General features: G+C 46.9%; 1 protein-coding gene across 1 annotated transcript in view; it reads left to right on the top strand.

Moving 5' to 3' along the window:
- LOC104253767 (sodium channel and clathrin linker 1-like) overlaps window positions 1-8,125 on the top strand; it is a 36,907-nt gene extending 28,782 nt beyond the window's left edge. The window contains 4 exon segments of the mRNA XM_059823495.1: window positions 1,793-2,426; window positions 2,429-2,489; window positions 7,353-7,458; window positions 7,988-8,125. Of these exon segments, the coding sequence (XP_059679478.1) occupies window positions 1,793-2,426; window positions 2,429-2,489; window positions 7,353-7,458; window positions 7,988-8,125 (939 nt within the window).
- Window positions 8,126-27,197: the final 19,072 nt, after the last annotated feature.

The raw sequence follows: 27,197 nt of genomic DNA, 5'->3' as shown, positions 1-27,197 counted from the left end.
ATTAAGGTACGGTGCTGTTTTCCCTGAACCTCTCCAGCGTGCCCCAGCTCCGGAGGAGACGCTGGAGGCAGGCAGAGAAAGCAGGCAGCTGGATCTTAAGGGCGTTTGAAGCAGCAAAACAAACTGATCCAGGTGTGAGCCTAAGGGGCAAATCCCGTTTTCTCTCCAGGGCCCTTATAGCGATGAGCTCGCAGGGGTTGGAAACTTTGCAAATGGCTTGTCACAGCCCTAGGAGACACCCACTTCTGTCATCAAAGCACGGCAATGTTTGCCCCTCACCTTGTTTTCCTTTCCATGTCTGCTGCTTCTTTAGTTGCGTGCTCGCAGGCAGAGCCTGCCAGGGACTGAGAGGTGTTCCGAGCCCTTACCTGGAGCAGGATTGGCCTTCTGGGCATCAGCTGGGTTTGTTTCACTAGCCTAGTTAAACAAAGCAGCATTTCTTACCCAGTAAGTAGCTATTCACATGCACCTAGCTGGGAGTCAAGTGCTTAACAGCAGTAACTTAAAGGAGTGCCATGTGCCATCCACTAAACAGGAATGCCAAACTTGCTGTATTTGCAAGCCAAAATACTCATGCAATTAGTGGGGCCTTGGCCAGTGGCCACAGCCAGCAGATGTCTAGCTGCATCCTGCACACTCCTGGAGGAGCAGCGCAAGAGGAAAAAGAACGGATTTTCTTTAAGTCAAATGAAACAGTAGAATTCGTCTCTCCTAAATGAGCTGTTTGTAGAGGGCTTAGATGGTTAACTCGCACTCAGTGATTTATTTCTCTTTCCCCTCCCCTACACCTCTTCCCTGTACTCCCAGCATCTACTGAATGTCTAAATTAAATAATTGTCCTGATTTAGACATAAAGAAGGACTCAGCTGTCTGAGGCCCCAGTTGGGCATCATGATTCCTGGGAAGGAATGAAAACTCCTGCAGCCACAGCATACAAAGCACTGATTTGGGAATAAGCTCTCCCCGAGAGTTTCAATATGCTGATTAACTTTGTACCAGCCAGCTCTGTGCCAGATCAAGCCTGTCTGCCCTGCTCTTGTTTGGCGCTGTAATTCTGTGACCAAGTAATTTCCTGCTTTGGCATTTAAGTGAATCACTTGCGGCTCCACAAGTGAAGGTGCACATGTGCAGGGCTCCGGCCGCTCCCTGCCACCGCAGTCCCCAGCAGGGACACAGCACACCCGTCTTGCCTTAAGATTTATCAGGACCCATCTTGCTGAGTCCCACCCCTGATGTGCCGTCGCTGCTGGGTCAGGATTAGTCCCTCAGACATAAGCTAATGACCGGGAGGATGCACTGCGCTTCTTCATGCTGTCTCTGGGCTTTCACAGTGGAGAGAGACCGAAGGGAGGCAGGGGTGCTGCAGCTGGAAGTTGTGTAGATTAGAGTGTGGTACGGGAAGATGATGTACGGGGGAGCTGGGACATAAGGACAAAGCGAAATGCAGTAATCAGCAGGAGAAGAGGGAGAGGTATCAGGCTCTGCTCAGAGCTGAGCTTTAGCTTAAGGTGTTAAGGAAGAGTGCAGACGAGTGGCGTGGAGGTGGCCAGAGAGCCGTGCTGACAGAGAGACAACCACTGTATGGGCTCTGCAGTATGTCCAGACAAACCAGTCTCCATCAGGAGCTGGAGGACTGGCTGTGGGATGGGGCTGAAATACCTGAGATGTTGGAAATTTCCAACTGATGCTTCAACTTTCTGTTACTCATGGACGAGGACTGTGGCATGAAGTACTGCTTCAGTACAAAACCAGGTAGTTTCCATGACACTTGATGTAGCTGCAGCTTTATCAGGCACAAATGAGTGAGATGAGACTAAAATTTGAACAAGTCACCAAGGAAGATGAAAGGCTGCATGCAGAGTTGAAAGAGGCTCTTAAGAAGCAACTGGAGGCTCTTCCTTTCATGCCTCTGGGAACTGATATTCCTGCAGCTGAAGGAATAGTGAGAAACCTTCAAGAACAACTACAACTGATGAATCAAGAAGAAGAACAAGCAATAGAGCTCTGGCAGACTGTGTTACAGGAGCATGATCGACTCCAGCAGCAGTACCAGGAACGCACGACTGAAATGCAGATTCACGTGGCTGGAAGGCAAAAGCAGAAAGATCAAGTGACTGGCTTTCAGCACTTGACTCGGCAACTGCATACAGCCAATGAGAAAATAGAGTTGAGCAATCAACAGTTTCTGAAAACTGTAACAGAACAGAATGTGGAACTAGAGCAGCTACGAAAACAACTGAGGCAAGCCAAAATAGATGGGCAGACAGCACATGCTAAGCTTGATGAAATGACCAGATTGACAGAGAAGCTTCAAGGCCAGTTGGAGAGAAAGGAAGAAGACGTGATATCTGCCCAGCAAAGAGAAACAGCATCTGACAAACGCTTGCAGCAAATGCAGTCTAGTATAAAACAATGAGAAACAAGATTACTGTTACTGTCCAAGACGCTGAACAGCTGAGAACAGAAAGAACAGCCCTGGAGAAAGAAAAGTTTTTACGCTCTCTACAACTACTTGAAAGGGGTTTGTGGGGAGGTGGGTGCTGGTCTCTTCTCCCATGTGACAAGTGATAGGACGAGAGGAAATGGCCTCAGGTTGCGCCAGGGGAGGTTCAGGCTGGATATTAGGAAAAATGTCTTTCCTGAGAGAGCAGTGAAGCACTAGAAGAAGCTGCCCAGGGAGGTGGTGGAGTCCCCATGGCTGGAGGTGTTCAAGGAATGTGTGGACGTGGCACTGCAGGTCATGGTTTAGTGGGCATGGTGGGGTTGGGGTGATGGTTGGACTTGATGGTCTTAGAGGTCTTTTCCAACCTTAGGGATTCTGTGATTCTGTGATCGTGCAAGGCGAGTCATGGAGATCATTAGTCATGACCCAAATATGTATAAATGCATAATTTCTCTAAGTCTTGCTAAGTATTTTTAGTCTTGCTAAGTATTTTTAGTCTTACAGGGCGTTGTACTGGTCTTCTTTAATAAACAGAAGCAAAAACCCCAATTCAGCAGCTCACTTGTGCCAGATGTGGGACCTTTCAGGGGTCCGCAGCCCAGTTACCAGTAGGTTACTATAGATAAGCTCAGAGTGGCATGTCATTTGTGTTTGGCACTTGGCAGGGACCATCATGAGTGGTGGGCGAAGGACGGAAAAGAGAGCAATACCTGCTTTAATATTTGCTGTCTCGATGTTTGAAATATGTCAAGGAACATCAGGCAGCTGCACCCATTCCACAGCAGCGTGGGCAGGCCTGGAGTGAGGAGAAACCATAAGGAGTTGGGCTGGAGCACATACCCTGAGAAGACGCTGATGAATTTCCCAGATCAGAATTGACCCTATTTGTTATTACCAAAGCCAAAAGAGCTTGGTTCTGTAGTGACTGCATTAGGAAGGGGTTGGTGAGGGAACTGCTCCTCACCATCATCCCGGTACAAATGCCACTACAACATTTATCGATTCTTTTGCAGTCACAGCTGTCGCCTCACACACCCACAGCATTTATTACTCTTCCATGGAAAGATTTTCTGCCAGTTCTCCCATTATCATTTTCACGTCATTAACAGTAATATCTCCCTGTAATGTCAAGGGATAGGAGAATTCCGCGGGACTCCCTTGGGAACCTCTGCAGGGACCTTTCTGTCCCTGTGGGGAGGGGCAGAGCCGCGCCGGCTGGGGAGGACGCGGGGCGTTTCGGTATTGCTGCAGGGAGAACCGAGGCTCGCTCGCTCAATGCCCACTTGCTCTCGCTGGAGAGATCCAAGGTGCCTGTTGGATGGTGTAGGGGAAATGGTCGCTGCAGCAAGCGGGTGTGAATTCCTGGGCTCCGGCCCCCGGGCCCCAGCTTTCAGCTCTCTCAGCTGCCCCTATTAACTCTGTTTCTAACCTGTCCCACGCTGCAGAGGCTATCAGTATGAAAAATAATTCCCAAAATAAACACAAAAAGGAAATTTCTGTCTCTCCATTGCTGTAATTTGCAGGCAAAAAAAAAAATCCAGGAATTGTGGATGGATGATATTTAGGCCAAATTGATTCACCCAGCTTGTATACTCCTTTCCGTACTGCATTTGCAATCAAAAGTCCATACATAATTAATCAAATGCACATGAAAATCCGCAGGACAATGAAGACTTCTGCAAAATGCCTCCCCCGGTGCTGGCAGAGCCGTTATTCCAGAGCCAGATTTCTAACTGGCTCTAACAAGGCATCGCCAGATGCCTGGGCTCATCTGACCGGCGTGCCGGCGGGAGCTGTGCCGGCACAACCGGGGCGGTGCAGGGGGACCACACAGCCTGCTGCCAGCACCCTGCCTCTGCCCCGGCGGGTGCCGGCCTTCCTCGCAGTCCTTCATGGGGCGGCTGAGGAGCGGAGCCAGGGAAGATGGGGCAAAAATGCATCATTCCAGATGAGACAACCAGCGTGTATTTTTAGAGCAACAAGTTATATGGGTTTAATACCGTGCTTCGGCTGAACGTGCGGCTCTGCCTCGGGAGGTGGAGAAAGCCCACACTCATCTTTCAGGTTTATTCCTCTCGTGTCCCGCATGCACAAGGATTTCTTACGACTGGGTTTCAGGCCAACGTCCCCTCTCCCGAGAACACAAACAGTTAAGCACCGCGGTGTAATGGCAACATAAAATTGTTTCTGCAGCCTGTGTAGACACAGTGACAACGGATATTATTCACTGTCAGCCGGGTCCCTGAGAGCACTTTATTAAATTGCCTCTAAGACTCAGGAGCGGGGTTAATTATTTAGGTACCTTAATTTTCAATACATCTCTGTCTTTTGCCTGCCGTACCAGAAATCTCAAACTTTGGTTCCAGAGACAGAAATACAAGAAACCGTGAGCAGTATTTATTTAAGTGCAATCACTGCCATGTGAAGGAGTTGTGATTTACAATGATTTTCGATGCCTAGAATGCAAAAATGAATATTTAAACAACACCGATCAGTACTCCTGGATGTACAAGACCCCAAATTCTCACCAGCTGCTTTTGTCTCTGTTAGTTAAATGTTAATACGCATCCCAGTTGACGCAATCAATTTTGTTCCCTGCTGTCATCGCTGTGCAGCAGCAGCACGTGCAGGGTGAGAATCCATCGCTCCGGCTGGTCTGCGCCAAGGCTAAGTGAGGCTCTGATGGTGGCGGGGGGCTGAGGGGCTGCGGGGCGCCGGCAGCTGCAGCGGGTGGGCCATAGCTGACCAGTGGGGATCGTTACCAAGAGTGCAGGTCGTGGATTGGGGCTGTGAAACGGACGGTGGGGGCGTGCTGCTCGTTAATCCCACAGTGACACCGGTTAACGGGGAGCGATTGCCTTGTGTGTGTCGTTGTCGAGCCCAGAGGTGCCGTGCGAAGCACTAACATGCTCCCCGGGGAGGCTGGGGTGCCTGGCTCGCAGGAGCCTCCCCGGGGGAAAGGCCGGGGCTGGGTCACCGGTGGGTGCCGGCAGGAGGGACATGCTGGCTGGGAGACGCGGGAGGCGCAGGGGGTCCGGCCGGTGGCACCCAGCCTGCCCAGGGCAGTGCCCGGGGGCTCAGCCCCCCGCCCGCCCCCCAGCACCGCCAGCCAGCGGGGTCTGTGCCCCCCCAGCCCTGTGCAGCCCCCGGCCCGCGGTCAGGTGTGCTTCGCTGTGAAGCGAACAAGCCCTTGTTGGAACAGCCGCTGTTCTCTGAGGGATTCACAAGCGCTTGGAAGGTTTTGCGGTGCGTGCGGCGGGAGGTGCGTGCCCCCCGCTCGGCACCCGGCGCACACGAGTGGGACATCCCTCCCGCCTGCCGCCCTGTCCAGCCGCTCTCCGAACGCGGCCGTGGCGCTCGGGCAATCCCTGGGCAGCACCTTCGCTGCCTCGCTGTCGGCTTTCGGACGGGTATTTAGCTCAAAACAATAGAGCGGTCTGCACTCACCTGCCCTTTGCTAAGCAGTTGTATCCTGGGGTTCATGAATGTAGGGAGCAGCGTTCTAGTGTGAACATACACTCTGGCAAAGTGACCAGAATGATTTTTCTGTTTTCATGTATTTAATAAATAATCGCAGCAGTGGAAGAATTTGCCTGACTCAGTCTACCAGCATGAATTAAAACATTCAATTACACCAGTGGGGGAAGTTTAAATATTTACTTATTCTTTAGGGGATTATAAATTAACCCTAAGGACCTCCATAAACCTTAGTCAAGACATTGACAAAAAACTTGAATTCAGACCTTAATTAATCTAGGGAAAACAGAGCGGAAGCCCAAGAGACGTTGGATAGGAGAGATCCCCAAGGGCCATGCTTGCTTGTCAGCCGTGTAGAAATAGGCACACCCAGCCGTAAATAATTCAGATTTAGTGAAAGCATGTTGTGGGGCTAATTAAAACCCACTGTACCTGACACGCTTCATGATGGTCCCTGAAGTGGGAGCCTTGGCTGTTGCCATGTAAATCAGGCGCTTTGTGGGCTCATTAACATTTCACGATTCAGAAAGTCCTTCCCCATGGTGGGACGTGAGTGTGAGTGTGCTCTTGCTGCTGCCGCGGGCAGGGCGATGCTCCAGCACCAACCGCTACGTCATTAACTTTCAGCTGGGAAAGCGCTTACTTGTAAACAACAGATTCGTGATCTCCATGAAGTTGCCTTTTCTCTTCCCAAAGGAAAAATAGGAACTGAAACTTGCTTACCCAATATATTCATTGCTGTTCTCTAAGGAATTAAATTAGTGCCGTCAGAGTGTAATAAATTAACGAGAGAGAGTTTTGATAAGAAAACAGCGGTATGGGGAGGTGCAGTTCTCAGTGAGAAGAACGCGGAAGGGCGGTTTGCATTTTGACCAGACCTCTGAAAGTGCTCATTTTTTGTGGTCTGGAAGAGCATCATTGTCAAAATTATCTGCTTGCTATGATTTCCCTTCCCGGTAATTCCTCCCAAACAGGCACATTTCTCCGAGGCAGAAAAAAGGGCTGTTTGCTGAGATCCCTCCGGAGCGCCCTGGGAGGCACTCGACACCCTCCCACCCCGAGCGCGCTCTACTTTGCAGGTGGCAGCTGATGGGTTATTTCAGGAGAAAAGCGAAATTCTGCATTAAAAAAGTTTGCCCCACTTGGCCGTCGTTTTGCTTTGGACTGACGCTGAAGTCCCTCTTTGATTTGGATTTGTTTTCTTGAATTATATTAATATATGGCAAGGCTGTTTTGAAAATCACCTTCTCTCTACAGATTATCTTGTTCTGCAGACACCACCGAGCTCCTGAAATGAAGGCTCCACATCTCCGCAGGGCAGGTGAACCGCTCAATAGAAAGGACTGTAAATTGGGCCACTCCCGGAGGGAAAGCAATTCTAGGGATAAAAGCAGATACGGTAACTATATTTTAATGACCTACTTTTTCCCAGCTTTTACTCGCTATGCAACAACTCGCATGAGCAAGAAAACCCATCCGTGTGTCACATAGGCATGAAAGTGCTGCGGAGCCTGAGCCGAAACTGTAAAAGAAACGAAGTAAGTGTCAAAATTAGCGGAGTTGGGGATGAGAAGGAGCATGCATGACTTTCTGTGGGTTTCTGTAAGCTTTATTGATGACCTGCTCACAGTGCCTGCACTGGCCTGGGCTGAGCTGCACCTTCTCCTGCCACCCGGCTGCCGCTGGGTCAAGGCATGACTGCAAAAGCAGTTTGAGGGGAAATACACGTTTTGCAAGCCGTTTTTGTCTTTGTCATTTATTTGCCTCGGGTTTAGGCAACGGCAGACAGAGCCCGCTCGTGTTCCCTGTGGGCCACCCGGACGAAAGCCCCCCCACCTCTGCCAGATCCATAGCGTGAAGCCTAAGTGAGAACTGTTAACTTTATTTGAGATACGTCCCTTCAGTGGTGGCAAAATCTAATTAAAGCGAGTGTTTGCCTGGCACACAGCAAGGGCAGTCTTGGCAGGTAAACAGCAGTTTATGTGGCCCGAGCTTCTTGCCACTTACGGGTTGGGGAAAGTTGTGGTTCTTTCCCCGTTGAGTACTGAAAGGGGTTTATTTCCGCAGGGGACACACTTCGGGCCGGATCGCACCTCCCAGGCCAGCTGTGCCTGCCGGGAGCCCCTGGGCAGCGCCTCCGCTCCCAGGAGCATACCTGCTGCACGGCCACCTCCTCCCTACGGCCGAATTGCCATGGAAATGTAATGCAGGCAGTAGACTGAGGCTGGCAGGAGGAGGGAGAGGTATTGATTTTCCTTTACTGGGTAGACCATATTTCACCTGAAGAATATCTGTTCTCTGGTATGTGAGCATAGCCACTCTTCAGATTCCGAATAAAAACGGTGCCAAACACTTTCCTTTAAACTTGCATCCATTCCTCCACCTCACTGTAGCTCAAGCCAAGTTCAGAAGACCTTTGCAATGTGAGATGATAGTTGCAGCTCCATCCAGGTTCACGCCTTGTCTTCAGAAGGCGCTGGGCTCTCACCTGTCGTGGCATCTGGCTCAGCAGCGTGTTTGCTTTGCTTCCAACTCTTGTGAATCAAATATTTGCAGGATTTGCACAGCTCTTCTCTTGTTTAAAGGCAAAGGAAGTACCTTTCCTTTTTCTCTACTCTTTAACAACCTCAATAGATGGAGTTAAAACCAGCTAATTACATGTGACTTTAGCAAGTGAAGTATGGTCACGTGCAATTATAGTCTTCGCTGTGCTGCTGCCGTGGCTCTTCTAAACTCTGTTAATGACTCGGCTGGTTGATTCACTCTGCCCCACACTGTTTCGGTAAGAGACAGTAGAAATGGCTGTCTTACCTCCAGTTACCTCTCATGGTGTCTGCCACGCTCCTACTTCAAATTAGCATCAGAGTCACCCATCAAGAAAGCCAAAAGCAACTGAATATTGGAAGGAGACAGACAGCAGCAGCAGCTGGAGGCAAGTTGGAGGCAAGAAAACAAAGAGCTTTCCCCTCCCCTTATAAAAGATGGAACAAATATTTATCTGCGCTGTGACTGCTCTCCTTTCCTCTAGATTGGTTGTTACAGGCCATTGCTCTACTTTCAGTTACCGAGTGGGTGTCACTTACTGACAATCAGCGTGCGCTAGGTCGGTTTTATGCCTCATCTCTGCTCGCTGCAGAGTAAGTTGCGTGGCACAGTGCCATGGCTTGTGTGTCACCAGTTGTTCCCCCCCCGCAAAGCTCAGCCAGGGCCGGAGCCATGCAATGCACTGCCCCGAGCAGCCGGAGTGCTGGCGCGGGGTTCAGGTGCTGCACCGTCTGCCTCCCCGGGGGCTGCCCGGATCTGCGCGGTTCGAGGAAGGGTTCTGCCGATGCCCTCTCTGAGCAAGTGTCCGTGCTGGGTGAGCTGTTGCCTGGGACAAAGACAAGAAAAAACGAGTCGGTGCAGAAAACCCTCTACCCACAGACTCGCTTACTGTCAAGACCGTTAGTTCTGCAGGTGAAATCAAACAGCATTTGGTGGCAAAATTTCTGATGCGGTGTCGTTAGGGGGAAGCTCACAGCGTTTCATTTAACACCTGTCCATTAAATGTAAGGTGCAGTTCGGTGCATGTCCCCCCCAGGCTAGGCTTCCCTACAGGCAGCCCGAGTGGCAGCCAGGAATGACGATGTCCGTTAGCGACTCTCCTTGCAAGGGCTGCAGAAGCTCATTGAGTGGGAAAACGTGCAGTTAAGAGACTGAGGCGACAGAGGTGTCAGTGCCTCGGAGCAGGAGGAGAAGGGGGGCAGCCGAGCGCGATGCCGGGCAGTGGCTGCAGCAGCGCGGGAGCTGGGCTGCGCGCGCCTCTGAAGCAAAAGGCAAATACAAGGCTAGATCTGTCTGCGCCTGCTAGCCTTGGCTTAAAACAGTGCCACGTCCAGGCTGTAAGCTGTCCTAGCAGTTAGGACAGCAACCAGGTAAAACCAAGGCTAAAGGTGCAATAAAGACACGTCCTTATCTTCACTGGTCATATCTCCTTTTCAGGTGTTTTCATTCCTGCGCGCTGTATCGTGGGATACCTGTGGGGGCCTGTGCTGTTTTCTCACCAGGCTCATGAAACGTGTTCTGTGAAAACAGGCAAGATAGTGAGAGAGAAAGAGCTAATAAAAATGGTTGTGGGGTCTTCTTGCTGGTGGACCTATTGCTAGAAGGAGCCTGCAGACTGCTGTGACAGCAGAAGGCAGCGGAAACAAATTACTGAATTGGTCTAGACTAGTATTTACCCTTCTGTCTCTCCTGAACCCCCATCCGTACCAGCACCCTTCCTGCTGAAGCCAGCAGCAGCAGGGAGAGGCCAGCATTAGCTGAATGGGGAAGAGCGTTGGCACACCTGACGCTGGGGTCCTACTTTCAAAAACTGGTCTGCATCTGCCATTGAGATCCCCGGCAGCTTTCAAACTCTGCAAAACCTGGCCCTGCAAGTAGTGTGTTTATTGTTCAATCTTGCAAAAAAACCCCACCCACACCTCACTGCCTGTGTCTGAGATCACAGGCTTTTAGCTCCTTGCACTCTAAGGAGAGTTTAATTGTTGTCAGGTGCAAGCAGACATGTATTAATTGAGCAATTTCTCCTGACCTTGATGGAAACCATCACTAACAGTCAAATAAATAGATTAGTATCATAATTTTTCAAGGCTAGGCTTAGAAATTAATTGCATTTATCTGATTTTGGCTGTTTTGCCTTGGCAGTGCTTCAAATTTTTTTCACGTTTTCTTTCCGATTTGCACAGATGCATATATCATACTGAGGACAATGCTACACCTAATTTACTTCAGCAAATGAGACCAATTAAAAATAACTCCGTAAAAATGATACTGAATCTTCAATTACTTGGGGAAGATGAGGAGCAGGGCATTCTGTAATTGACTTGTTCATCTTCTCGTCCTCTAAAACTCCAGTGTGAACGTTAGCCAGGGTAGTTCACTAGCTGGTTGCCGTTAGTACTGACTACTATTTCTACTCTAGGACCAATATAAATCACATATTACTGGTTTAGTTTTCTGGTTGGGTGAAGGCTATTATCTATATCTATGGGAGAGGTGGAAGATGGGGCATTTTTCTTCATCAGAACTGCTGTTTTCTTCCAAGTCTGCTGCATATGGTATATTCTGACACCTCCTGCTGACAGCGGCTTACATAGCTCCGGTTGGGTTATTAGGATAAAGAAAAGACTAGTCAATATAAATGAAGCATTGTGCTTTCACTTCAGGATTGGGAATTGCGGATGCACTGCACATTGCACCTGTTTTGCATGATCTGTAGGTAATGTAATATTTCAGTAAATAGCAAAAATAAAATGCCATGGAAATGATGAAAACTCCTGCCTTTTGCAGGTACCTGCCTCTAAAATAAGATGCTGCCCAACTTGCTGTGGTGAATTTATTTCTACCAGAGAAATTAGCAGCTCTCCTGTCACTAATTGCAAGGATTTTACAGAGAATGCACATCTCTAATTAAGGCTGTATTACACATGCTACTCATTCACAGCTGAACTCATTTTGATGAATAGTGAGCAGCTGTTGCTGATCATGCCAAGATACGGATCTTCTTCCTTTTAATTCTGAGAGGCAGCCTCAGTTGGGCTTTTGAAGGGCTTCGATGTTAAGATGGAAGGTTCGTGTCAGTGCTGTCGAAGTTCCTAGCGCAACCAGTGACGCCCAGCCCTCGTGCCAGCGCAGTGACGGAGAGGAGAGCCGGGCTGCACTGGGCTGCAGTCCCGCTCCGTGGCCGGTGAGCGGGGGCTTCCCGCACAATGGGTCTCGTCTTGGCTCCAGCGTATTTGGTATGTTTTGTCAGTCAAAGCCTGCTGTTGGCTGAGTGGTAACCTCTGTTTTCCCAGGGCTAGTGAAAGAGTTGGCTCTTTTTGGGTACCTCTTGCACAAGGGTGTTGCTGGATCTGTGTCTCAGTCAAGGAGGAAGATTTCTGTCTTGTTGAAGACTGTATGTTTGAAGGTGAGCTACTGGTAAACTGCTGGCCAGGGTTGGTTTTGAAAGCCTCCTTTCCTAAAATGGTATATGACTAGCTGGTTGGCATCTCTGCTTTTTTATTCCACCATTTTTCTTTCATGCTTCGCCTGCCCTGTGAGAGACGTAAAGAAGTTTAATTGATGAGTGGGTCTAAAGGGCTTTGAAGTCCTTGGATGAAAGGCATTATATGTGTGTGATGTTCTACAGTTGCTTGTTTGGATGAGTGTATTTACGTCGTCTTCTCCTGTTACTAAATTCATGTCCCTTTGTTCACTTCCAAGGCAGTATTTCAAACTTTGCATAAAAATGAAAAAATTTGCTTTCATATTTAATGTGTAATAAGATCATGTAATTAGAAATGAGCCTTCATCATGATATGTGAACTTTGTCGGTACAATCACCAAGGAGGACTCTTTTCTCTCTTTTCTCAGTGCAGCCAATGTAATCTTAAGGCTGCTGTGTCTATTTGCTTCCTTTGATCAACAATTTAGGGTAATCATTTTGTTCTGTAAAATTTCCGAAGTCCATATATATTGCATAAAATGCAGAATAGCAAATCCCAGATTGGATTTTAAAAAGCTTTTCATGAAAGGTTTGGGGTTTTTTCAACTCAGAGAGGGGGAAAGAAGTGGGTCTAGAGATGTGAATAAATCTGTTTGTTTGGGGACTTTGATTCCTGAAGATTTATTTTCTTAATACTGTTGAGTAGCATTTAGACTGTCTCCAGCTCCTATGAGCTTATAGAAAAGCTATTTTTCTGTTTTGCTTTAGCCTCTAGCCTTCCAGCCTCAGTCAGGAGAAGAGAAGTGGGGCTTGCATGTCATATTCTCTCGCATAATGCCGGTGAGGGAATACGGTGCTGTGAGAAACTGCAGTGTGAGCTCTGCTTCATGCTATGACGTTACTACGTAGATACGCTGAAAGTTGTTGTGTTGTAAATAGCTGTCAGCACGCATTCCCCATTTTGTGTAGGGTTAGGGGCAGAGGAGAATATTTAACTTAAGTGATTGTTTGGTGGCTGAGGATATGTGTATCTGGTAAATAGCTGAGATGGCTAGAACCAGAGTTTTCTTCTGTTTGGAGCAGTGGAGATCTGCTAAAGGATAAAGCTGGGTGGAGGGAGAGAAAAAAAAAAATCCATTTAAAGGAGAGAATTACTGCAACGAGCATCAGGTAGAGATGAACAAGAGAAGGAAGAAGAATTTTACAGTTTTTTTTCAGTAGGGAGGGGACCTGGTTTATTTGCAGCACTGACTAAGGTCAGAGAAAATAATGGGGAGCTGTATTCATGCTTTGAGAAGCCTCTGTGGCAGAGGCAGTCTTGAGACCCTGCTTTATTTATTAATTTTTAAAAAGAAAGAAATAAAAAATCACTAAAGAGCAGTGGGGAGAACATTCATGTGTTGTATCCATGACTCTGCAAATAATGAGGCATAGGATTATAATAGTTGGGGAGTGAAATCTAATGAATGAGTCTAATATTTTACTTCCAAACCCAAACATTTAAAAATGGCTCGGGCAGCATGAGCTGATGCGTTATTCCCTCAGGAAATGGAATGCAAAATCATATTTATTGCTGCTGGTAGGAAAACTGAGGTCTGCTGTATGCAAAGATTTCCATCTCCAGAGGTAAGAGGGTACCAGGGCACGTTTTAACCTCCGTGCTCATGTCGGCGTGTGAGACAGGAGATGGAGTGCCACAAAATGTCTAGCTGTGGCTCGTTTTTGAGAAGTAGCACCGAGGGGATTAACGTGATTGCTTTGGACTGTGAAGCAGCAGTTAGGCTTTCATGGATGCAGTTGTCTCGGAGGCTCAGCAGAGTTTCTCACTTGATGGATGCTGTGTGGAGGAGGGACTCTTGTTGTTGGCTGCGTGATGGAGGTCTTCAGCCACTGCGCCTTCCACATGCCCGCCCTTGGGTGAAGCAGGGCCGAATGGCGGCTGCTGTTCCCTGACGGTGTTTCGAGGGGTGTGTTAGGACTACGTGACACCAGAAGCGCTGTGTTGTGGTGTATAGTACTCTGATCTTCTGGGAGCCTTAAGAGTGACTTTCAGCAGGGAAGACAGACCCACTCTGGTCCCAGCAAATATCTTTTGCCGAGTCCGAAAGGGTCATCCTTGTCTGCCTACCCTCGCTACTCCTTCAAATCCAAATTGCCATCTTAATTGTAAATGCTTTTGTAGTTGTTTCATGAGCGAAGGGCAGCGAACAGCTGCAAGAATTTTGCTGGCAGACGACAAGCCTTGCACAAGCCTTCTGCTGCGTCGGGATTGTGCAACTGGTGTTCTGAAGTAACTCTTTTTATGAAGAATGACTCATATCTAGGGCTTTCCCTTCTACACTTTCATTGCCAACCAGTTCACTGTAACTCACGGTTCTGTAAGTGACAAGAACACTGTAAGAGACTAATTTGTCACCTGGGTGTGAGTCAGGTTCTCATTACCAGGCTGGGTTTCTTCATGTAATTTATGGGTGAGTGCGCATGTCAGCGTGGATTTTGCCATCTGTATAATGCTGTTATTAAAGCCGAGTGTCTCAAACAAGCTAAACAAAATGAAAAATTGTTTCCTGAGATAATTTAATGCTGGAAAATATTTATGAGGTGTTATAATTAAAAACAAAACACTTATATGACAGAAAACTCTATATTGCTTTGCTGTTTTAATTAAATTATGTTCAGCAGGCCACGCGTCATCTGTGGGATGAAATTGGTTGCTAACAGAGTATTTTCAGCTCTCTGAGGAATAGAGCTATTTTACAACTGAAACATTAGGAAACCTCTGTGAATTTATCGGATGAGTGCTTAGCAGACAGTAGTCAGGTCTGCTAAAGCTGGTGCTTTTGGGCAATAGTTTGTGTCCTGCTGGCGCACTCTATTTAGTGGGATGTTATCCTGATCTTCCATGCTCCTGAAATGAGACTAATGCAAACCTCAGAAAGGAGATGATGAAGGGAGCCTTGAGAAACTGGGAGAAGGAGGCAGAGGAGAGCAAAGACAGGTTAGGCATTTTCTGTTGCTTAATTTGCATTGGCCAAGAAGTGAGTATAACCGATTTTTTTCAGTGCACCACAGTACAGAAATTCATTAGTCATTAGAGATACCACAGCCTACACATGTTAAAATTCCCTCCATGTTCAGCAGTAAAGAAAAAAATTAGATGTGGAGCTAAGATTGTGTATAAGGGCAGCTGAGCTTGTGCCTGGCGATAATCCATATTCTGCATAATCAGTGTTTGCTGGGGGCTGGTGAATTTTGACAGCACTTACGACAGATAAAAACCCCCTCAATTTCTTGAACTTTCAGTAGGTGTTTTCCCTCACCTATATTTTTGATTCTGGAACCTAGGAGGAAAAATAATTGGATATATGGAGGAAATAAGAGTCTTCAACTGTAATATTACCATAACGTACTCTGGCAGTTCAGGCAATGTGTTCATTTTTTTAATCCTGAAGTGTGTGAATAAAGCATAACAATACCTTGCACAGTTCACATGTACTGGAAATAGAGACAGTCTCTGGGCAAAGAGCAAGGCAAAGGTGGTATCTATAAAGGCTATCCAAAGTGTTATCTTCTGCAGCGTTAGGCTACAACCTTCAAGTGCCTCTAAAATTTCTGGTAGCTTGTGGTGAATGCAATGGTGTCTTTCTGATGTTTATTCTTTTTAAAGATTTATTTCAGTGCCAGAGTTGATAAAGATATCTTATTTTACTGCCTGTTTGCAGGGATCTGTGCGCAAACAAGCTTTGCGTTAGAGGAGAGGCTGGGGGACGTTGATGGCGAGGTCTTGGCACCTCTCCTCCTGAGCGTGCCCTCCAGAAAGGGAAGGGAAAGTCCATGTTGGACAGCTCAGCCTGAGTATCTAGCCTGGTCATTAGGACTTTCTCCTACAGGAAAACTGCATATATACTATTTTGATATAATGCATATGTATATGTCCGTTTATGTATATATTTAGTACCATTTGGTCTCTATTGCAGAGTGGACTTAAGAGGTTTTCGTTAATTAAATCCAGATGAACATAATTAATTGAGCCCTGTTTTTCTGCCACTTCTCTAGTTGCTACGCAGAAGTAGCGAGATGACAAAAAATTACTTACCTAATAAGTGGCAATGAGTAAACAATGTTGTATTGATCTGAGCATTCGGAGCAGTCTAAGCAACCAATACATTCATTAAATTTCTTCCCATCCACTTCCACATAACACTTAGTATTAAATATGAAATGTGCATCTCCAATACGGGATCAGCTATTAAATTGTGCTCATGGATATTAATATAAAAGGGCCTAAGGCTTGTCTTTATGCAGGCAGAAGAAGAACACCAGTTAAGTGGGAAATGGGATGAAGAATATATTTTTATGGTACACTTAAAATTTATTCCATTTTAAGATGTGTAGCTGTTTAAGAAGGGAGAATTTTTAAATTCCGACCTTCCCATGTGTTGCTAGGCATCTTTGGGTTTACTTTTGTCCCTTTACCCTAAGAATCAGGATTTCCTCTTAAAGTACCCAGCAGATTAATGGCTTGAACTCTTGAAACAGGTATGATGAGATTCCAGGGGGTTAAGGGAACAACCTGATGAGCTCATCTGTTCTAGTCAACAGCGGGCAGACGCTGCTGAGCTTGAGCTGTGCTGCTTGTCCAGCGGTGCTTCCCCTCCATTTCCCTAGCAGGTGATGGATGTGGAGGAGGAGGAGGCCTATAGCTCTTGTGTTTCCACTCTATGTAGGCAGCAGAACAAGATATTCATAGCTTAAATTATTCAAAACAGAGCAAGAACATCAGCTCTTGCAGGCTCTGTCCAAAGATCTGTGGCGGCGAGAGAAGTGTTGTGCAAAAAGACGGGTATGAGAAGTTCTTACAAATCCAGAGGACTCATGCGAGGTGTTCTGTGGATTGGGCCAAGGGTGCTGCTGCTTTTCCCTGCCTGTCTGAAAGGCCGGGTGATGCAGGCAAAAAGATTAGTTTTTACTTGGTGCAAAATAAGAAGTTTCAGTGCGTCTTCCATGCAAGAATGGTAGCATTTCACCTGAAGTTGTAAAAGAAACCTATTGCAGTATTTGAGAAGAGGCAACATTTGAGGAAATGCTGTGAAGTCTTATATCTTTAGGACGACGTATTTTTTCCCATTTAGAACAACAGTTTGCTATATCCATGCCCATACCTGATGAGGCTCAGTTGTATTTCTATCGGTTGCGGGCTGTCTCAGGTGGTGGCCAGTTCTTCTTGCCTGTTGCCAATGGTACTTGAGGCTATTGAGTGCATTGAGGAGGGTCCTTGTTCTCCCCTGCTCTCCTCCCACTGCCACTCTTCAAAAAATACCTCAGTCTTTCTGCAGCTTTAGCCCAAGGCTAAGGATTATGTGGGATAATTACAGGATGATGCATCTGAAGTACTGTTGTTGTACTGAGAAGCATTTAGGAGTGACCAAAACCGATCAAATGCAGCAGGAACCTGAAGGAACTGAAGGTCACCTTTAAAACATATTCCAGCCTTTAATTTCAGTGGGAAGGAAATAAGGATTTGACCCCCCATGCTGGAGGCACATCTGAAAAGTTTTACTCAAAATGTGCTGAACTTCAGATACGTTATTTTAGCAGCCAGTGGGATGTAGCTGTGTAGGTGAAAGTCAAACTTAATTACAGCCAATTTTCACTGTTTTTAAAGTTCCTAGGAATCTTGTGATAGACTCTAAACACCATCTACAATCAAGAAAATCGTATTTACAGGTAGAAACAAAACTGCTTTTGTTTTTCAGTCTGCAGAAGTCCTAATCTGACTTTCTCTCCTCAAGCAATTTCCCTGAAATTGCAGTAAAAACCCACCCAATGTACATATGAAGCTGTAATTGCAATAACAGGCTTTAGGACATAACTTACTGTGCAATAACTCATGCTCAGGTGTTTTGCAGCCAGTATTTCAGCTTTGTTTGGTACATCACCCATGGTCATTTTGCATGATGACATTTTGCTTGGGGGAGTGTCATGGGAGAGTGTCAAAAGCCTTCCTAAAGCCAGTGCTTTACTCCAAGTCTTGGCTGAGGTTTGCTTCAGGACGAAAGACCAGGTACATAAAGCCATGGCTGACCTGATCTAATGTTGGTGGTAGTTGTGAAAAATGAAGCTTTTGTACAAACAGTGTAGAAAAAAAAATTCTGTAATATTTCCCATTCTGATTTTATAACCCTCGGTGTTTGTTAATGAGAGATGCAAGTGCAGGACACTTCTAGTGGAAGTAAGTATCTTGTGCTGATGCTAATCAATTAATGGGAGAGTGCAGCTTCACGGAGGCTTTGTGAGGCTCTCTGCCAGAGGGGTAGCTATCTGGCCGAGATACAAATCTACCTGGAAATAAGCAGAGAAATGGCACTGAGAGAAATCAATACTGAAGCAAGAAACTTTCAAAACTCTTACCTTAATACTAAGATTTGTGAAGAGACAGCAAAGAGAGGGTTAGAGATAGAGCATGATTGCACCTGATAGGGCTCTCAGAGGGACGAGAAAGCTTTCACCCTGATAAAGGCTGCCCAAAGGGACACAGGAGGACAGAAGCAGGTCTGACCGATGGTCGGTGCACGGAGGTCTGCTCTGGTGGCTGCTGCTGGTGCAGGGGCTGGGTAAGCTTTGTTGTCGGTCCAAGCGAAGATGCAGCAGCCGTGGCGTGCTGCAGCCAGTGCTGGCTGAGCGTGTGCCTGCTCCGGCCGTGGGCACAGGGCAGCCTCGAGCTGCTGTTCTGACCAGCCACGAAATCAGAAACCTACGGACGTTTCAGCTTTGCATCTTATTTGCAGTGCTGCATTAAGCAAAACTGAGCCAACACTGGGAATCTGACTCAAAAGCTTTAACGTTGCGATGTGTGATCATCCTGGATTTTGGTAAATCAGGAGTCAGAAAAGACAGAAGTGTGAATTCAAAGTGAGAACAGCCAGAGCATCCTGATGTTCAGGAAGTGATAAGGATCAAGCGTTCTCCGTTTCACTTAGCTTCCCACTTATGACGACACCTACTCTTCTTTTAATAGCGCATTAAAATGTTGTGTTGAAAATGCTCTATTCAGAGTTACTGCCAGGTATTCTGGTATTTCTTATTTTGGATACAATAAATACCAAATCAGATAAAAATAGGGAAAGGGTGAGCACTAGTATTTATAGCATTACATAATAGCTTCTGTCTGGTATGAAAATTGCACTTCCATTTCCACTAATATTGAAGGAATATTCTGGGTTTTATTTTAACCCCTTGCTACCCAAGACTTGAGCATCAAGCAGATTAAGCTATACTGCCTAGAGCTCTAACCCCAGTATTTTTTCCCCTACGTGGTACCCCACCAATGCTGCTTCATCACAGCAATGTTCTACAGATGTTGGGCTGCAGTTTTTTAGCACATGAACTTTTTCACTGCTGTACCATCTGCATAGTGCAGAGCGAAATCTAAATGTGCATGTAAAATCCATTGCTGGGCAGCGCTGCCACTTCAACTCCAATGTTTCTGTGTAACCATCTAGCACCTCTTAAAATGGAACAGGTTTTTTTATAACTTCTTACCTTTTCACTTCCTATTAAAGAACTATGACTGGCGGCTGTGTTTCACCCCACCTTTGTTTTGCTGGGTGTGAACACGGCAGAAACATGACAGAAAGACCTCTTACCCGTAGACTTTACACTTGTGTGCACTTCAGGGGTCACTCTGCTTCCACTGTGCTGCGTTGCACCTAGATCTATGGGCTCAGCTGCCTAGCAGAGTGAGTGTGTTCTGCTAACTTTCAGATACAGCCCCTACATCAGGCTGAAAAAGGAAAGCCTGAGCTGAAACATCAATACCATCTGCGGAATGTCAATACCTGTTGGGGAGGAGGGCTCCAAATGCTTTGGAGCTGTCTTTGGGCATTACAGTTATCCATTGCCGAAGCTTTTGAGTGACCTTCATCGTTCCCAGCCTTCATTAAATATTAAAAGATTAAAAGAAAGCAAGCAGCAGGTTTGAACTAGTTCCTGTTGCATCCCTGCTCCCACTGAAATGAATAGGAGTCTCTGCTGGTTTAGTGCACGTTTCATGCTGCATAAAAAAAGACAAGTGCTTAGCTTGGGTGCACAACACCGCGGGCACTATTACATGTATGACTGCAAGCTGTGTAAGGCCTGTGATGAGTGTGCGTGTGCCTCTCTCCTCCGTTCCCATGCCTCTGCCCCGTTCAGCTGCAGCGAATAAATCTTCTCCCGATGGGGAGAGGCACTCTGGTTAGTGCTGTGCATTTCCCACCCTGCTCCTGGAAGTTTGCATTGCTTCAGGCTGCTGCAACCAGTGTGGGTATCCAGAGAGATGATGATCTGCCATAAACATTGGGGAGCGGCAATCAGCAGCGCTTCTCTCTGCAGAGCCCGTCTGAAGTGCAGTGGAGAAACTAGGCCATTATTAAATAATGCTCTGTGGCTGATTATAATGACAGAAACTATGCTTGCAATCTCCAGGTGGATCTGATCATCAGTCATCTCCAGTTATTAAGTTGCTAAGAGAGATGAGAGTAAGAGTGCATTTAGTTCTTTCCATTTATAAGCCCAATTACCAAACCATTTCTACCCAAGCGCAATGCTTGTCAGGCTTAAGTGAGAATAAATGTTGCAGGAAGAAACAGAAGATGGCCGGTGACAAAAACATCAGCCCACGAGCAAGGCTGAGTTGAAGAGCTGGCAAGTTGACACTCACGCAGGGGAGGTTTGACTGGGTGCCGGCTGGCCGTCGGCACGCCACGGCGTCCTCCTGGTCGATGGTCTGTGGGGCCTCCTCGGCAGCACGGGGCTCTCCCTCCTTTCTGCGCACTTGCCTCCTCCTGGGGTGTTCAGTGAATTCACTTCAAAGCTTATCACCACCAGACTTTCGAAGGTATTTAGGTGTCTCTTCGTCCCTTTTCAAGAGGTACAACAGGCCAGGTCCGGTGTACCTGAGACATCCCTTAACGTGTACAGATGAACACTGCAGTTGTCAGTCCTCTTTCTCCCTCTATTTGTTTTTTTTTCTTTTCACCATGGTTTACCATTTATTTAAATCTTGTTTTTTGACAATAATACTTTGAGATGATTTGGGTAGTGCAGGCAAGAAAAGAAAGAAAAGAGAGAATGAGATGAGTAACATTTGAGTTAACCCTGATTTCCGATTAAGTGATCATGTAGGTTGGATGGCAGAGATGGGCAGGTACAGACCTGATCTGTATGGGAGAAGGGGATTTAGCAGCCGCAGCAGGGGATGTAGGTTTATAGACGATGCTAGCCATCACGCTAATGAGGGGGAAGTGCACTTCCGTGTCCGCTGGTACATCCGCGCTTAGCACAGCAGGTGTGGTTTTGGTGGCTGCAGTCTTTTATCGTTCCAGCTCTGATGTGCTCATCTAAAGGACAATAAAACAGCTAAAACCCAGATGTGTGACTGCAGAGCAAACCCCAGAACCTGGCGTCGGTGGCCGTGGTGCTCCCACTCCGCGTTTGGTGTGAAACCGGACACAGGTGGACAATGGCTCCGGCCCTTTCCTCAGCTCACGGCACATCGCTGGGCTCTCCCCCGTGTTCACTGGCATTGGACGAGTAAGTGTGAGGCACAGTTACTCTTGACGCTTGCTAAAGGCAAGCATTCGGCTGCTTGAATGCACTAGGGAAACTGGCCATTAAAAATAGGGCTAATTATTCAGGAAAGTGTGTCGTGGAATTAGACATGAATTGTTCTACTCTCCTTTTCTAAGTGGGGCTTGGGAAGAGGTGAGGCCATTAGAATTACAGGTGTTTATACCTGCTTTTATTTATCTCTAGAGGTAAGACCACAACCAGATGGACTAGAAAATAATTCCCAATATTCTCCCTTCTTATTCTTCTTCCAAAAAAAATTCCTGTGGAAAAAATCCGAGTTTAAGGTAATCTGTACTTCTCAGCTGTACCCTTTAAAATCAGAATATTGACAGATAAAATCTATTTAAACAGGTTTAATCTTTATGTATACCCTTCTCCTGGTGGTGGTTTAGAATTTGAAAGAGAGCTTGAAGTTGCAGCAGACCTATGCATGAAAACCCTCACCGTTACAAACCTGTGCAGCTGCCCCAACGCCCGGGAGGCTGCGGTGACTTGCACCCGCACGGCAGCCAGCGTATTCCAGAGACCTCTGCCTTGGCCTTTCTCTTTATTAGTTGTGTTTCAAGTCGGTAGTGCGAGTGATCATTGCATTTGTCTTTGTTTTTCATGTTCGCTCTCTCTGGTGGCTCTGTGTAGGCAATTAGCAAATTTCCAGGCAAAGATATTCCCCCCCCACCCCCTTTTGGACAAGGGGCTGGGATGATTTAAAACTTTATATATGGAATTGAGACAATTTTAATTAAATTAATGGCACCTTTCCCTTATTAATGTCTAAAGCAACAAATGGGCTTCCTAGCAGGAGCCTGCAACCGAGAGATTTCTGTGGTGCTTTTCCCACTGTACACGGAGGATGTGGAGGAAGATGCTGGATCTTTGCTTTGAGGTCATCGTTTGGACTTCTCCTGTCAGTCACAGAGCTTGCATCGACAGCGCAGGACCAATGCAGAGAACCAATGCTCAGCATAACTTCACAGACTGCAAATGGCAGAGAGAGAGGGAAGACAAATGAAGGAGAAAGTGAATGCTTCTGCAAAAAATGCTGCAAAACTGTGTCCCTTCTCCAGCCCACACAGAACAAAACCCAACCCCATCTGCTCAGAGCCCCGTCCCTGCCCTCTGATCTGCAGCTGGTGTTGGTGAGCCAGGGTCAAGTTAGGTCCTTCTGTCTTACGCTGACACATTCAGGCACCGTTAGACTTAGTTACTGGTGTTACTTTTAGTAGGTTCATTGTGTCTGCAGTGGGAAACGCTGCCTTTATTGTGAGAGACAAATCTGAATGCTGCACGTACCAATGTGGGAAGGTGAACTAATCCTCAGACACAAGACCCGAAATGGTTAATGTGCACAGTGTTTGGATTTAAGCTCCCTACGTTTTGCTGTCTTACACAAATAAATATAACTGCAACCATCATACCCCTAATTTACCCAGGGTAAGTCATACCTAGAATCAGGATCAGCTTCTGATTGCGTAACACCTCAATCAGCATAATTACGCGGTAGAGCCAAGATTAATGGGAACAGCAGCAGAGACTTACTAAGAAATGCTCGTTCATTTTTGGAGGGCTGCTGGGCTCGCACTCCGGTTGTGTTGTCCCTGCTGCCCAACTGCCCTGTGCAGGTCTATGGCATTGCTGGGAAAAGCCTGTCCTTGCCCGCCCCTGGGGTTAGGGAAGCTCGTTGCTCGTGCCAGCGCTCCAGGGCTGTTGGGGAGTCTCTGTCGGGTTTGAGGCTGGGTTGCAGTTAGGGGGTGAAAGTCCAGCAGGCAGAGATTCAACACGAGTGCGCTGCTTTGCAGATGGAGGGCTGCTGTCTGGGGGTTGTAAAGTACGTTCAGGTTTATGTAAGTGGGCTAGGGCGGTGGTGGGGGTCGGCAGGAAGAGCGGGGGGAGCGGTGGATGACGAGCCGCTGCAGGGCTCAGCGGGGAGAGGGGAGGCTGGCTGGGCACTGGCAGAGCCCGTTCCTCACCCTTCTCCACGAGCTGTGAGCGGTGCCATTCCCCAGCTCCTAGAGCTCTGCTTGAGGGCAGATAGGTTTAGCGATTATAGAAAGACTGGAACCTCCAGCGTGAGGATGTGGTTCAACCATGCTTTCACGTAACACCGCTGTGAGGGGAGTTCTCGGCAGCTGCAGTCCCACGCAGTGAAGTTGGTGAAGTTCGGCTTTAGCTTCAAATTGTCAGGGTCCCATTCTCATCCACTCACAGGTCTGTGTCCTGAGATGTGTATAGGAGAGGTGACTTTCTCTTTTGTTCAGCTTGGCTTGAAAGCATCAAAAGTATTCTGTTACCTTTATTTCTTTTAAAACTTATTTTATTTAGCATTCAAATAGTACTTTAACTTCAATATATTAAAAAAACCTGAGACTTCATCTCACTTTCAATGCACATTATAAATGTTCATGCTCATATCGAGTATCAAAACCTGCTGTTTAAGTGAAGAAATACACTAAAATGATTAAAAAAATTATCAGGATGGAATTTAAAGATACTTCTTAATTTTCTGTCATGATATTAGATAACTGGATACAGTAACTGCCTGTATAAAATGTTTAGGTATTTGCTTAGATTGACTATAGATGGAAGTATCCGCAGACAGTTGTGTTCTATCTTGGATAAAAGACATGCTCTTTCTTTGCTGGCTGGGTTGTGGTTGGAACAGTGCGTGGACGGGCCGTTGGCCACGGTCTGTGGAGCCCGCGGTGCGGGGCAGCGGTGCCAGCCGGGCTCCCGGGGAGGCTGCGGAGGCCTGGGCTTCTTCTGGATGCGTAGGGTCAGGTAGGGCTATTTATGCAGGTAAATAGAAAGGACGGAAGACAAGTTTGTGGATGTGGCTCTGAATCAGAATTCACAGATGGAGAAAGAGGCAATTACCTGCTTTCTGGGCACGGCAGATTTCTTACTTTCCCTTCTACAAAGTTGCTAGAAATAAACTCTATTTTTTTCTCCCACAGTTACACAAGAAATACTCAGAGTAAAAATAGTAAATGGAGTAGAACAGAAAAATGTGACAGGATTATTTGTATACACATAAGAAGCCTAGCAAAGCAAAGTAATAGGCAGGAAAACGTCACGAGTGGGAGCGACGGAGGCACAGTAAATATCCAGAACTTCTCTGTGGTTCAGCAGCTGTTTCTGTGTTACTAGTCCCAGCCCTTCTCTATTTTCTCTTTCCCTCTCTCCCCCGGTGCAGTATGAACAAAAGCAACTGTTACTGCCTGTTTATGAGGGAGTCCAAGTCTCTGCAAAGAGTCAACAATTTTTCCATCAGCGGTGTTCACGGTTTGTGACACTCGATGCCAGTAAAGAGCTGTTTTGGTAATCTGATGGTTGGTTCCTGTAGCGCTTTCCTGTACCGTTGCTCTCCGTTACTCTGCTCAGGACTAGTACTGCGTCCTCCGGCTGTGCTTTACAGGCATGCTTGACACAGCTTGGGTGTGCGTGTTTCTTGCTCTGCTTGGTGGTGGCGGTTCTAATAATCCTGATAACCGTCTCCCGTGGAAGTGACAGACCTGCAGCAGACGTCTGTGTCGGCAGCCATGGTATTGCGGCTCGCATAGCTGCGGCGGTGGGGGGGGACTCCGCGGCCGAGTCGCTGAACAAGGCGTTGTGCGAGCTTGCGCTCCAAGTCCAAAGCTTCTCTACCATTTCATGACTTTGTAAATATTGATGATTATAAAAAATAGATATGGGGAGGCAGAGGGGAAGCTGCCTGTGTATTGCAGTAGTAATGTCAGGAAAACATCAGCACCTTTGCAGTTTCATTTCTCGAGGTGCTTGCCTTCTGCCACCTTCCCATAATTGTAAGAGGATGTCCCTTGAGACTCAGGGATGTGAACAGGCACAGGATGGGTCAAGATAGAAGTATTTCTTTTGTGTTATGAATTACAAAATGTCCTTCTCTTCATTTTAGTTAGCATGCTTCAAACTGCCACATTGCTTGGTATCAGAGAAAGAGCCACATCCAGACTGCTAGAGATAGCATTGACTAAGTCATGGATAATACTATAATTCAATGAAGTTCATTGTGTTCCTCCTTACCTGACACTAAGCAGGACCCTCCGCTACTGCTGGTGATGCCCTCCTGTGGGGGGGCAGTGTGAAAACAAGGCCTCACCTACATCTTATAATTAAAAACAACACAGCTCTTTTCACAGCATGTTACAGATGTTAATTGGGGTCTTCTGGCCGAAGTCCAGCTGGCTGATGGAAGCCCTGTCTGCTTCAGTGTTCCCTGGAAAGGGTTGCTCTGCCTTTTTTCCTTAAGTGCCATGGAGTTTGCAAAGTGGCTTTGTCACGTAAAGCGGCTGCTCACGTCCCCTCTGTGGCAGCTGAGCTCCAGTGTGGGATAAGGACAAGAGGAAATGGCCTCAAGTTGCGCCAGGGGAGGTTCAGGCTGGATATTAGGAAAAATGTCTTTCCTGAGAGAGTGGTGAAGCACTGGAAGAGGCTGCCCAGGGAGGTGGTGGAGTCACCATCCCTGGAGGTGTTCAAGGACCGTGTGGACGTGGCACTGCGGGACATGGTTTAGTGGGCATGGTGGGGTTGGGGTGATGGTTGGACTTGATGATCTTACAGGTCTTGTCCAACCTTACTGATTCTGTGATAAGCAAACATCACTTCTTACCGTACTTGTGGGAAAACATCGTTAATTTTTCCCCTCAGTCTGGTGTTACAAAGTTTACTTAATATTAATTGCATGAGATCCTGAGATAGAAAGAATGGGCAATATGCAAAGCATCGTTTTTAGGGGGCTCAGTCTAAGGAGGCAGCACTGCATTCGGGGTCACACGCCGGATACCGCTGTGGATCCACGTCTTAACGTCAGTGAGCGACACAGTTCTTCCCCTTGCTGTACTGAGAATTTGGGGGAGACTTTTTAATTGCCACCTTTTGCTTTCTAAACCTTTGGACAAGTGAGCTCCCTAAACTTTTCTCTAAAACCTGGAGGAATAGAAACATTTATTTTCATCCGGAATGTTGACATTCTTATACCCCACATCTCTACAAGGTGGAGATTAATGAAAATACCAGGTATCGCTGCGTTTGCTGTCCGTCCACTCTCCTCCTTGCCATGGCAAGTCTCCTGCGCTACAGCTCTTCCCTTGGTGAGCAGCTTGGGTAGTCACTTGCTCGGAGAGCAACCTAAAATATATACCGAATGTGGTCAGGCTCCTCGGGACCCAGTGGGCAAATCTGCTTGCATTTAGCACAGCATTTTGCTCAATTAAGGTGATTGTAACTCATTTACAATGCAATGAAACGAAATTGATGGACGTAAAGCAGCAGAAAACATAAGTAATATAGCAATGACTCAAATTCAATAAAAGTAAATATTTAGATAGGCTTGTTATTATGAGTTACAAACAAAACTGATGTGGTGCCCTCCCCTGAAATCTATAATTGGCTTTGATAGTAATATTAATATGGAATATATTCAGCTCATAATAATTTTATCTTTCTTACTAATGTGTTTGTCTTTATGTAAATCTGCCGCTTTTCTACGGTGTTACTTTTCCTGTGCTCTAGCACCAAAGCACCCTGCATGGCATTGCCATTTCATTAGGCGTGCCCAAAGCCAGCCACAGCTTCTCCAACACGTGGTTTTTTTGCACAGCTCGTTACCCAGCTCAGGCACCGCAGCGGCTTCTGTGCCGCTCCCCGCTCCGGCCCGACGGCGGTAAGGGGGACACTGGCTCC

Source organism: Gavia stellata, chromosome 12 (genome assembly GCF_030936135.1).
Source record: "Gavia stellata isolate bGavSte3 chromosome 12, bGavSte3.hap2, whole genome shotgun sequence".
NCBI lineage: Eukaryota > Metazoa > Chordata > Aves > Gaviiformes > Gaviidae > Gavia > Gavia stellata.
The sequence above is the reverse complement of the archived record's forward strand: the minus strand, read 5'-3'. Positions and strand labels throughout refer to the sequence as shown.